The 12722-nt window shown below is 40.6% G+C and overlaps 1 protein-coding gene across 6 annotated transcripts in view; it reads left to right on the top strand.

Annotated features, from left to right (window-relative positions):
• Window positions 1–12722, top strand: part of unc13a (unc-13 homolog A (C. elegans)) — a 47175-nt gene that overhangs the window by 7117 nt on the left and 27336 nt on the right. For 4 of the 6 annotated variants that reach the window (XM_058637575.1, XM_058637576.1, XM_058637577.1 and 1 more), the window contains exons 4-17: window positions 633–750; window positions 1197–1320; window positions 2020–2090; window positions 2178–2226; window positions 2840–2869; window positions 3413–3608; window positions 5112–5231; window positions 6691–7488; window positions 8077–8170; window positions 9228–9274; window positions 9436–9514; window positions 11478–11552; window positions 11651–11870; window positions 12444–12671. In XM_058637575.1, coding sequence (XP_058493558.1) covers window positions 633–750; window positions 1197–1320; window positions 2020–2090; window positions 2178–2226; window positions 2840–2869; window positions 3413–3608; window positions 5112–5231; window positions 6691–7488; window positions 8077–8170; window positions 9228–9274; window positions 9436–9514; window positions 11478–11552; window positions 11651–11870; window positions 12444–12671 — 2249 coding nt within the window. The remainder of the gene's footprint in view (window positions 1–632; window positions 751–1196; window positions 1321–2019; window positions 2091–2177; window positions 2227–2839; window positions 2870–3412; window positions 3609–5111; window positions 5232–6690; window positions 7489–8076; window positions 8171–9227; window positions 9275–9435; window positions 9515–11477; window positions 11553–11650; window positions 11871–12443; window positions 12672–12722) is intronic. The other 2 variants (XM_058637579.1, XM_058637580.1) reach the window with 1 other exon arrangement.

Here is a 12722-nt window from a genome sequence, read left to right on the forward strand (position 1 = left end):
TGATGTTTGAGCTGCTCTAGCAGAGTTCACAGAGCTAGTCATGAGGGTTACTCTTCATCCAGACTTCATAACACACTGATGAGAATAGCTTATCTTTCCACACAAGTGTATCTATGTTGAATCAGCAGATTTATATTAATCTTTTTGGGGGAAAAAGGCTCTTTTTTTCCTCACCCTTTTTAACTCAATAATGCAACACCTTACTCAGCCTTTTTCTATATTACTTCTCAGCTCCCGGTGTCTGGTGAGCTGGTAAAGAAGTATTTTTCTGAAATGATAGATGCATAGTAAGCTGATAAACAAATATTGCCACATCATAAATCCTGGCTAGTGGTGCTACATAAATTTAGATTCTAGACTCTATGCAGGTAGACTCTGTTGTTCTAGCTGTGCTTGCTCTTACGTCTTGTCAGTAACCCAGTCAACAATCAGCTACTCTTTCCATCCACATACTGAGTGACTCATTTCCCTCAGCACATTGAATCACAGCACATATCCATCACCAGATTTAAGTGCAGCTCGTTGTGGCACACAATCCTGTCTCCACTCACTGCTTTATAATATACTTTTATTTTATATTTATAGTTTATTCTCTTATTCCCAACCTGCTTCTTCCTCTTTCTGCTGAGCAGTGAAATAAACCGCCTGGATCTGGGCCTCACAGTGGAGGTCTGGAATAAAGGGCTGATCTGGGACACCATGGTGGGCACCTTATGGATCCCCCTGCGTAACATACGGCAGTCCAATGAGGTATGTTGCCTGGTTTCTCTGGCTACATTTACTGCACTTGCACAGTGACAAGTGATGGATGAGTGTAATTATTCAATTACCCAAACATATGGGTTATGAAAAGACATAACCTCTCATGTTATAACATTTGTATCATGGTCTCATCAGTTTGCATGATGTGTCATGTGTCCCCTGATAATTTAACCATACAGCAACCCAAGAGTTGCTCTAAGTCAGGCCTGAGCCAGCCTTAACTATAAGCTCTTTCAGAAAGGAAAGTTTTAAGCCCATTCTTACATCTAGAGAGGGTGTTTTCCTTAGAGAGTTGCACGTAAATCAAAGAATTACGCAGCCTGTTGAGATAATGATATATTCAGAGGGCTAGAACTGACAGAGGCTAAAGGATCTATTTATTTTCAGCAGTAAATCTTGTCCTCATCATGTTCCTTCTCCACTGTTATGTCCAGGAGGGTCCTGGTCAGTGGCTGACCCTGGACTCTAATGTGATCATGGCTGAAAATGAAATCTGTGGAACCAAAGACCCGACCTTTCACAGGCTGCTGCTTGACACCCGCTTTGAACTGCCACTAGGTTTGACCTTTCATTGCTTAATGTATTCTGCCTTGTGCTTTGTTCCGTATGTTTTCCTTTTTTACACAGAGGGTTTTAATTGAATATGAACAAAGAGAACTCTGCTTTTAATAACTTTCTCAGCCACTGAATGATGGGATGATAACCTGTTTGTCTACCATTACAGTATTAAAGCTAATTCAAATGCTCTTGCTTGCACTATGGTCACATATGCTGGATTTTGCACCTTTCACTGATAACAGTCTAACTTTTTCATCTTTGGCACATCTAATCTGACATTCATCCCCATGAGAAACGGAACTGACTGACTAATGGCACAAAATGGTGAACCATGATCCATCCCTGCTTGCAAAACATAAGCCTGTGGTGGATGCTTCTATTATACTTAATTTCCATAGCCTTCCCCATTCCATTAGCAGTTAATCAATTTTTTTGTGTCACATTCACTTTACTACTATTTCTAAATTACTTTCTCTATACAATTATGTTTGACACCATAAGCACTGATAATCTTTATAATTTTATCTGTTAACGGTCCACATGATTGAACAAATTACACATGTAAGTTTATACTGCATTTTTAGACAGCCTACAAACATTTACGGGAATGCGGTCGGTAGAAATAGAGGTTCCTCTGATGATTATTTGATTTGCAGAGCAGAATGTGAGCTTAAGTGTTCTCGCTGTTGTGTGCTGCAGACATTCCAGAGGAAGAGGCCAGGTACTGGGCCAAGAAACTTGAACAACTTAATGCCATGAGAGATCAAGATGTAAGATTTTGCCATGTTCCCATCAATCTCCTCACACTTTTCCTCAGTGAAATTTCCTCAGAGCTGTCTTGTTTTTTTTCTCCTCAGTATCAAGAGGAACAGGAACGACCACTACAAGCACCATCCACACAGTGCTGTAAGTGTCAGCGGCGTCTTCCTCTGTGCTGTCCCTGCTGTGTCATTTTCATGCCTCCTGTTTTTGCTATCATCACTCCCTGTGTTCTGTTGCACTGACTTATTGAGAACAGGACTAGACAGGAAGTAAAAGATTAGGCTGATAGATGAGATAAAGAAAAGGTGGAGGACATGAGGAGAGCTGATGTGACCGGAAGCTTTCCTGAGCGCTCCAATGACTTAGAGGTGCTTGATGTGTAATGAGTGTGAGCTGACATACTGCATGTTGGGTCTGTCTGTCTGTCTGTCTGTCTGTCTGACTGTCTGTCTGACTGAGTGCTGGGAACAGATGGATATATCCAGTCTGTGAAGTATAGACCTGTGTGTGCTTGCACATATTGCAAGACAATAAAATGAGGGAGATCTATCTGTTCTTATTTTGCAGCATCAAGGCCAGCAGTGTTTTTCACTCACACCTCACTTATGAGCTCTATGCACTCAGATTTACACTTCAAAGGAATTATATCAGGATTTGATATCTCTCCGTCTTTGTTTACTTGCCCTCGTGGTTCGATGACGAGTTAAATATGTGGCTTACATCTCATTAGCTTTTTCAACTCTTTGTCTCTTTTTAGGTAATTGGAGTCTGTGGGGAGATCAACAGAGTAAGTTTCTTTCATGAGCCTCTGCTAATGACTTAGACGTCTCACCTTAACATAATGATCTTGCTTTTTTATTTATTCATTTGAAACCATAAGCCTGCATTAACTTTTTTTTTGTCTCTCTAAATCCTTTTTTCTGCTATGATCTGTATTCTGCTGGTGGATTCTAAAGTCAAACTATGGAGTTACATTTAATAAATGACGAGTTAGTGTCTCAAACAAGTGTTCATTCTTTTCTATCCATTAAATGTTTGTTTTTTTTAAATTACAAATTCATTGGGTTCAGTCAGGCGTAAAACTGAGTCTTTTGTCATCTGATATTTGTTGCAATAATTATCGATTTTTACTTTTTTATTATCATGATAATGTTTTTGCTCATATGGCCCTTGTTGAAAGTCAATTAAGCATTTGTTCCACTAATGATACCTTGTCTAATTATGCAAACAAATCACACATATTTTTTTTTTTTGCAAATACTGTGGAATAGAGTTCTTCCTTTCTCGCCCCCTCATCATGTCCCGTCTCTCACTGTGTTTGTGTGAACAGACGAGGACCCAGACAGTGCTGTCGACGACAGGGACAGCGATTACCGCAGTGAGACCAGTAACAGCATCCCACCTCCATTCTACACCACCTCTCAACCTAACGCTTCCATGCACCAGTACCCCATGAGACACCAGCACTACAGCCACTCCTACGATGACGAAATCCACGAGCTGAACTATGACCACGGAGCCATAAGGTAACAAGCACATTACAACCACTACAAAGCCACAATTGAGGCAAAGTGTTCTTTCCTTCTTTTCTTTTTTTTTTTTTTTTATGTATAATTGCTCATGTGCATCCATGAGATTACCATGGGGGGTTGTCAAACAGCAAATCCAAGAGGCAGCAGAAAGGCTTATTTTGGGGGGAGACAGTAAGAAAACACACCAGGGGAACAAAATTGTATGATGTTGATAATGTAATATTACACTCCCCATCTTGAGTAGAATATTTTTAGTCCATTTATGTGGAGCATTTAGCCCTGAGACGGCAGAGATCCTGTGGCCTTGTTTTGTTTCACTGTTTTGTACATGGTAACATGTTGTCCCAATGTGCTCTCCTCCCTTAGAGAATAACCCATGCCTCAGTGTATACAAGCATGCTGGGGCACACACTTCTTGTATACAGGTCATGTATGGAGAGGGCCTTTGGGGTTGTGGTTTTGTGTCTAATTGTGGTCATCTCTTCTACATGCCTGCACCTTTATGTGCATGTCACATGTGTAAGCTTTAGAAACCCCATGTGATCTCTTCTGCTCTGCGGAATAGAAATGAATGAAATGAAACACAACTGTTTGTATGATGATTTTTTTTGAAAGGCAGCAGGTGATCCAACTCATGCATTGCTCAGGGAAGGTCAAGCAGAACGTTTGCACTTTAGATGGTGAAATAAACCCTCAAGTACTCAACCTCATTGACAGGTCTTCATGCAGGCTTCTGCATAGGTCCACATCTTTTCAAGTCTGTCGTAAAATAACACTGACTACAGTAATTGTTCTACCTGTTCACCATGGCAAATAAGAAATATCTTCCCAATGCACTTCCAATGTAAGGTTTTTTGATTAAGACAATACTCAGATAGGCAGGCAATAACCAGATTTAAGATGATGTATAACTATAATGTTTTAACAGAAGTGGAGATAATATAGATGATGAGACATAATCAGACTATGCTCTACAGCAGTATAATAAAATGATATACAGTATTAACAACTCATGTAAACATCATAATTGGAATAATATATTCTCCAAAATAAGTGCACATGCTGGTGTCCATTAAATGTTAAGATAGCTTCAGTTTAAGGTCCAGTATGTAGTATTTGCAGAGGAGTACGGATGTGCAAACAAAAACAAACGTGATCATTACAGTTAATGCCAGTAAGCTTTCATGCCTTAAAAATGTGCATACATTTCTCATTATCATGTGAGGCACAGTGTTGTATGTTGAACCTTAAAAGTCTGTAACGCAAATTTGCATTGAATTTGGACTGATGAGGATTGTGTTGCACGTCACTCACAGTGAGAACAGAGGGAGTAATTGCAGAAGAACACAGTGGTTGTAGGACTTGAAAAATTACAAACCTGCCTTTTTACTGGTCAGTGCTTTGGAGCTTTCTTTTAAACATTTTAACTGAGCTCTACTGATGCTCCTCTCCCACTTCTTCCCTCCTCCTCACCTTCCTCCCTGCTCCTCTTACCAGACACTATGATAGTTTAGACTCTGCCACCAACGGGCGCAGCGATATCGACTCAGGCTCAGGGTCAAGCCGGCGCACCAGTCGTCAGTATTCACTAGACAGTAGGCATTCACTGTCCGATAGGTGGGTCGCTGTACCTCCTCTTCAAATCCACCTCTTCTTTTTCTTGCTCCAGCCTGTGACTCCGTCTCGCTGTGACGTCAGTGGTGGACTTGTCCTGTCCTCCTCGCTCGCTGTGCTTGCATGCATGCGCTCTTACCCTCTTTCTGTATATGTATATATTTTTAACCAAAACTACTGGTCCTGCATCTTTACTGATGAATTACAATTACATCACTATCACCGATAACATATCATTCTTGTCATCTCCATCTTTAAATCCTCATAAGTTCTGTGCAGTTTCCTGTGTATGTGTGTGGGCAAGTGAGTGAAAAGACCTGTGTGTTGTATTATAACAGATGGAGCGAGTAATTGTTGGATGGAGTCTGTGGAAATGGCCTTAACAGATGTGTGCGTGCATGCATCTCTTGTGGTGGCAGCCTGTTATTACTGTATGTGAGACTTTAAGAGTGGATCTGTCTTATTCTGGGTGTCCCATGCGTGGTAATTGTACACATTTAATTTCCACTGGTGAGACAGTAGGAGGACATCCACTCAATAATGGGGTCCAAGCAAAGAGACCAAGACATGTTGTGGTTTTTTTTTCTTAATATCTTCCCTTGATTTTGTTGTTTTTAATTGCTAATTCTTTCTGAGAGAGAAGACAGACGTGTTTAGATTGAAGCGTTAGGTAAGCATTTGTCACTGTCTGTGTTTGTCTTCGCGTTGGACGAGAGAGAGATCGTGAGATAGGTGATGAATAGAGGACAGCAGGGGCGTCATAATTGAATGTTTGTGTCATCCACGCTTGTGGATTCATTGTGGCACACAGTGCAGAGCCATTATATAGTTCTCTACTTTATGTCTCCTGCACTACGCGTTATTGAACTACCATGACAGTAATCAATATAGACTAAACCGTTCCTGTGTGAGAGTGTGTGTGTAAGACTGTTTTCATGTGTCTCAAATCTCTCCCTGATTCATTGTCTTTCTCAGTGTCTAACAGCCTCATTCATCATTGTGAATAAATATTATTCACATATTTAGCTACTGAAAGAGTGTTTTTGTACTGCTGCGCTAGTAAATTACCTTCAACCCCTCTGGGTTCATGTTCTTTGCTTTGAAACGGTCTATTTATAGCCTAGATGTGTGAAAGATGTTTTATTTTTCTAATCATCAATTTTGCTATGGTGTGATTGAAATGGTATTAACAGTATATAACCATTCTCATTACTAAAAAGATGATTCACCCTTATAGTTACATACCATAGATGCAGGTCTGGTCTGATCCTTTGATGTATGCTTCCTGATTAGCTGGTTCATATTTACTTCTCCTTTCATTCCAGTTCATGGTCTACCTCCCTTACCTGAACACAAGATCCAAAACCAAACCTTTTATTGTACAACTCAAGAAACTCCACTTTTTCTTTGAATCCTGTGTGGGTGTCTTTATGTAACAGTCTGCATCTCCTCCTCCCTTTAGTCCCACAGATAGTCGTTACGCCTCATCGGGTGAGTTGAGTCGAGGCAGCTCTCAGCTCAGCGAAGAGTTTGTTCCCAATGATGGCGAGAGTTTGCGAGGGTCGGAGTTCTATGATGAAAACGACTCCTACCACTCCTGCCACTCCTCTGTCAGCTACGGCAAAGAGGATTCCCCGGACTGGGATGGTGAAGGCATCTACAGTGACGAGGGAGGCTATCTCAAAGATGGAGGGGAGGAGGGGGCACTGTATGACGAAGAGGAGGGAGAGATGTATGGGGAGGAAAAAGAGTACAACTACGAAGATGAAGAGGAGATGCCATATGAGGGAGAGGAAGATATGTATCCACTTGACAGCACACTCGGTGAATTCCAGGAACCGACCTACACACCCACAAGCACTGCCGACACCTTAATGCCACCTTCCGACGGTCAGTCATCCTCCAGGCCCCCTCTGGAGAAGCAGGCATCATTGCATCAGCAACACCCTGCCCATGATCAGCTCCAGCCACCAAGCACTGCCCCTGGTCTATCTACTGCCTCACAGGATGACATGTTACCCCCTTTCAGTTCAGACTCCACAAAGGCTCCCTTTGCACTGTTACAGCCAGATATGTCGACCACCGCTGCATCCACCCCTTCAACCACAATACCAGTCCCAGCTCCAGCCTTCAAGCACATGGAGCCTGAGCGCAAATCTGAGGCACCACTGGAGGAACCTCAACCCCCTGAGAAGCCTCCAGCAGCAGAGGGAGTTCCTCAGGCTCCTGAAGAGAAAACAAAGGAGCCTTTTGTCCCAAGGTGAACACAGCCTCATAAAGAAAAAAGATTCATCTGGCACTTAATTCAAATAACAATAAGCACATATGGTTTATATACATACCTTGAAAGACAACGAAAACCTATTTTACAAGAGCTTCAATGAATATGAATATCATAGGTGGTTAAAGGTAGATATAAGCCTGCTGTAATCATTTGGAATTGAACTTCTACAAAGTTAAAGCTACCTATCTTTGGTCTTCATGAACAGAAACAATGTAACATTATTTGTATTCTGTAAGCTCTGTCGATCAATACTATCAGACCTAACTGAGGGGGGTATTGTGTGTATACAGTGGCAGCTCTGGGGTGGCGCACGTGTTTGAAAGTAGCTTACCTTTGTTTGTATTTAAAAGTTACGCACTACACTTCTAGATAACTTACAAAATGTGTATTAAAGGGCAGTTATTATACTTGCACTTTTTTCTGTCCAAGTATGTGTGACAGTCCAGAACCAGTCAGATGCTAGTGTGCTAACTCAGTGGTGTTTATCTTAATAATTACATTACCTAATGAAGCTTGTAGCAGGACATACATATTTTTTTATTTTCTAATTTCCTGTTCTTTTAGCTTCCCAAGGAGAGAAATAATGGAGCCTGGTCCTGCCAGAGCCAAAGCTAACTGGCTTCGACTTTTCAGTCGAGTGCGGCTACAGCTGCAAGAGGTACAGCCTGTGTGTGTGTGTGTGTGATACTCGTTGTATCTTTGTGCACGTAAGTGTGAATTTGCACCGCAAATGTGCTTATAAGGATATGGATGATAAATCAGTACTTGTTCTCTGTTGTTTGCTGTGCTTCAACTCTTGTTTTTTTTTAAATTGTGGCTTTGTTGCATGAGCCCCTGCTTGTTTACTTTTATTCCAGCTTTTTCTTAATTAGTCCACCATTTTCCCCAGCTTTTGGTTATCAACGTTCAATAGGCTGTGTGGTCTTGTGATTATTTGATTGTTTCTATTTTACCCCTTGTTTTGTTTTGCCATTTCACTTTTTTTTTTCAGTTGTTTTCCATCATCGTAGCGATTTGCATGTAGTCCAGTTTGATTTCCCATGGCTGGAGCAGACTCTCAGGTGGGTGTGGCCAATAGTGTGTTAAGCAGTTGAATTCGTATTGTATGTACAGTTTACAGCTTGTAGTTATTTGTGGACAGCCAAGCAACACATAGGAAGCTGCTGTAAGCCTGCTGTCTCTTTCAAAGCCTGGCGTTTATACCAATCATGATTATTTTTGTGTCTTGAGGAGACATGAAGCGAGTGTTAGTGCTTTGTGTTATTCTCCGAGCAGGCAGCCAGACAAAGAACATGTCTTTCAATAATAGAGCAGATAGAATTAGAAGAATGATGACACAGATAGCCATCTGGATCTGGCTGTAATCTACATATGTTTACTATCATCATCAAACACAGAGAAGTCACTGCTCATGTCGGTAATCACCACACTTGCCAAGAAAGACACAATTTAGCTTTACCACTTTCCTCCTTTTCCTTCTATCTCCTACTTTTAGCGCCGTTGGTTTATTTATTTTTGTAATCTGGGAATACTCTCAGCTTTTGAAGCAATAGCTGAACTCAATGTGAAACGTTGCTTTTGGCTCTTGTAAACTATTTCAATTATATTTCTCTCCGCGTGAATATAATAATAAATGTACAGTACAATAAAATGCCACATGTTTTTTTTTAAGCAATAGCTTTCTCTTTCAATATCACCTCTCTCTTTCTCCATAGGCTCGAGGAGAAAGTGTTGGCATTGCCTCTCTGCTTTTATCAGCAGGGTAAGTAACCATAGTGCTGTTACCATTACAGTCACTGAAATCTATACCAACCAAAAACTATGTCTATGACTGTAATGTCTGAATACATTTATTGTCTAATTAATCTGTCGTGTCCATGTTCTTGTTACTGAATCTTGCTGTGTGCAATGTCTGGTCTCCAGAATGGGCGGAGCTCTGTACAGCATTGACAGCATGCCAGACCTCAGGAAGAGGAAAGCTATGCCCCTGGTCAGCGATCTGGTGAGTTTCTGTGCTAATCCTCAGAATTTTCCCTTGAGTAAGTGTCTCACATCTCCCCAATGCATCCCTCGCTCAAGAGTCCTTGCTTGTGATAGAGGAAACTGTGAGGCCAGAGGATTCCTCTGGCTGACACTGATGTCTGTCACATGCTGTCATAAAACCGACCTTTTCATAACCCCACCCTGGCATCATCGCCATGCCTCCCTCCTAACACTGCCTCATTAGTGGTGCGACTGGGAAAAATACAGTATGAATCCACTGGAGGAACCTGCAGCTCAAGTCTACAAGTCACAAGGTTACACAGAATATGAAGGAAACCTGAAAGGAAAATGTTAACATTATGGGAAAAACAATTGTTTTCTTTCATTCTGACAATCGTATTTGTCTATTCAGTATATGAAGCTGCAGCCAGCTGGCTGACATGAAGACTGGTAGCGTCACAAAAAGCAAGATGAACCTCTTCATTCACCACATCTGTAGTACAGATTAAACAAATGAAATATAATGTATTCATTAATGGGCTTTAGAGGTACTGATAGGCTGGTTTTTCCCATCTTCAATCTCTGTGATATCCTGAGCAAATTTTCTCTACTGAAATGAGAGTGGCCTCAATCTTCTTATCCCACTCCCTGCAATAAAAACAAATGAGCTCCTGAAATTTCAAAACTACTGCTTTTATGCAAAAACACTGTTGCAGTCAAGGCTTATAACAGAAAGTGGAAACGCAACAGCAATTAGGCTTTTTTTCTATCAACTGCCAGGCAAAGCTTGGCGTGCCAGTTTCCTAAACTCACCAGATCCTATCGTTATGACATACAAGTAATTATCTCTGATGGCTGTCTTCATTATTAAATCCTTCTAGTGCACAGTAACGGTCACTAAGCAGTGACTGACAGACACAGGCACACACGTCTCTTTCACATATATACACACACTCCTGTGTGTGTGAATATATAATTGATCAGACAGGGTAGTGCCATGGTTGTATGATTAGTAATCATGTGTCATTCAGATATCAGATTCTCTTTTTGAAGCTGTGACTTCCTCTGCTGTCAGGTTTCCACATCTGCCTTGTTCGATTACCTTTACCCTCATGCTTTTATCGTGGATTCTTGTTTAAACACGACATCTCTTTCACATTTGTAATTGTGTGTCGAAATTTCATTCTTGTCTTTTCTCTAACATTAAGTCTCTCTTTTCTTCCTCCCATCTTCATGTTCTGCCATAGGCTATGGTGAGTCATATTGACACTATTTGCTCTAGAAACAATTATGAGCGTATGCTAGTTTTCTAGTCTCACCATGTAAGCAAGTAGGGCCTAAAAAAAATTACATTTTAAATTTTAGACATGAATTTCTCGTTGGAGTTAAAGTACACAGACCTGCCTGCTACCTTTAGTTTCAGTCATATTTAAAAACAAAGTTTGCAGAGTCGTTTGCTTAATGTCTGACTCCAAACCACCAAACCAGTTCTATGCAACTGAGGAGGCCGAGTCTTGTTTTTTTAGGAACAAATCTTCACTGCTTGCTGCCATCTTGTCTGTCTCTCTGAGGAAATGTCGAGGTGATGGGCCACAGTGGAAGCCCAAAGAGTGCAGGGAGTGAGAAAAATAGAGTTCCATAAAAATGTACTGTTCCTAATGTAATTAATGAATTTAATGAGTCATTCAAATGAATGGTTAATTATTTGAATGATTCATTAAATTCATTAATTAATATTATGAATTGGTCATTTTTAAAATTGGCCAGAAAATAGGACAATTGTCAATTTAAAGTTAAAAAGAGGTGGTTAGTCAGTAGACTGGTAGACTTTTTCAGGGGTTGGTGGTGGGTGCATGGTCTGGTTTGATGTAGGGTCACTTTAAAACACCTTTTTGTAATAATAATAATTTGTCATAATAATAAAAAACAAAAAAAGAAGATATCAAAGCGTGAAATTACCTTTTGTGTTTCCTGTCACTCAGTCTTTGGTTCAGAACTCCAGGAAGGCAGGCATCACCTCGGCTCTGACTTCCAGCACCCTCCACAATGAAGAACTGGTCAGTGCTCATGTTACACTATTGAATCAAAGTATATCACATCACACTTAAAAGGGCTTTTAACTAACTTATTCTTCTCGCCCTGTACTTCTCTACAGAAGAGTCATGTCTACAAGAAGACCCTTCAGGCGCTCATATATCCCATCTCCTGCACCACTCCACATAATTTTGAGGTGTGGACAGCCACCACCCCCACTTATTGCTACGAGTGTGAGGGACTGCTGTGGGGTATCGCTCGCCAGGGCATGCGCTGCACAGAGTGTGGAGTCAAATGCCACGAAAAGTGCCAAGATTTACTCAACGCTGACTGTCTGCAAAGTAAGACAACATTATTATTGCACAGTGTTATTCCACAGACAAGAAGATATGATGCAATTTAAATTTCATAAGGGTGTTTACCTGTAGCTGCATTTGCTTGCATAAATAAAAGAGGCTACAATACAGAATATTTTAAGGGTCAGTTTTCAAACACAAACCTTTATTATTTACAGTTTTTTATGTTTTTTTATGCTAAGCTGGCTCTTAGCTTATCTAGCATACAAATTAAAGAGTTTTATGTTCATCTAAATAAATATGACTGTAATTAATTTACAATGGATACTAAAATATGTAACTCTTTTGTAAAACACAAGACTTAAATTGCTATTCAGTGATGTTTTTATCATTATTATTATTATTATTATTATTATTATTATTGTTATTAATTTAGTGTAAATATTCATTATTTTTCCTCTTATCTATCTTTGTCAGTGTCACTGGCTTCCTTCTCCCCTCACACGTCTTCTTGAGAGGATATTTTCAACCTTTTCTATTCTTTTAATCACTGCATTCACACTCATTTCTATATGCTTTCACACGTCTGACACTTTCATTAATTGTCTCACTAACCAGGGGCAGCAGAGAAAAGCTCCAAACACGGTGCGGAGGACCGAACCCAGAACATCATCATGGTTCTCAAAGACCGCATGAAGATCCGCGAGAGGAACAAACCAGAGATATTTGAGCTCATTCAGGAAGTGTTCACCGTCCCCAAGTCCACCCACGTCACCCAGATGAAGCAGATCAAACAGAGCGTGCTCGATGGCACCTCTAAATGGTCGGCCAAGATCAGCATCACAGGTAAGTGGGGAGTCACATTCCGTAAAATACAGTAACTATGAAGGGAACTGG

Source organism: Solea solea, chromosome 9 (assembly GCF_958295425.1).
Source record: "Solea solea chromosome 9, fSolSol10.1, whole genome shotgun sequence".
Classification (NCBI taxonomy): Eukaryota; Metazoa; Chordata; class Actinopteri; order Pleuronectiformes; family Soleidae; genus Solea; species Solea solea.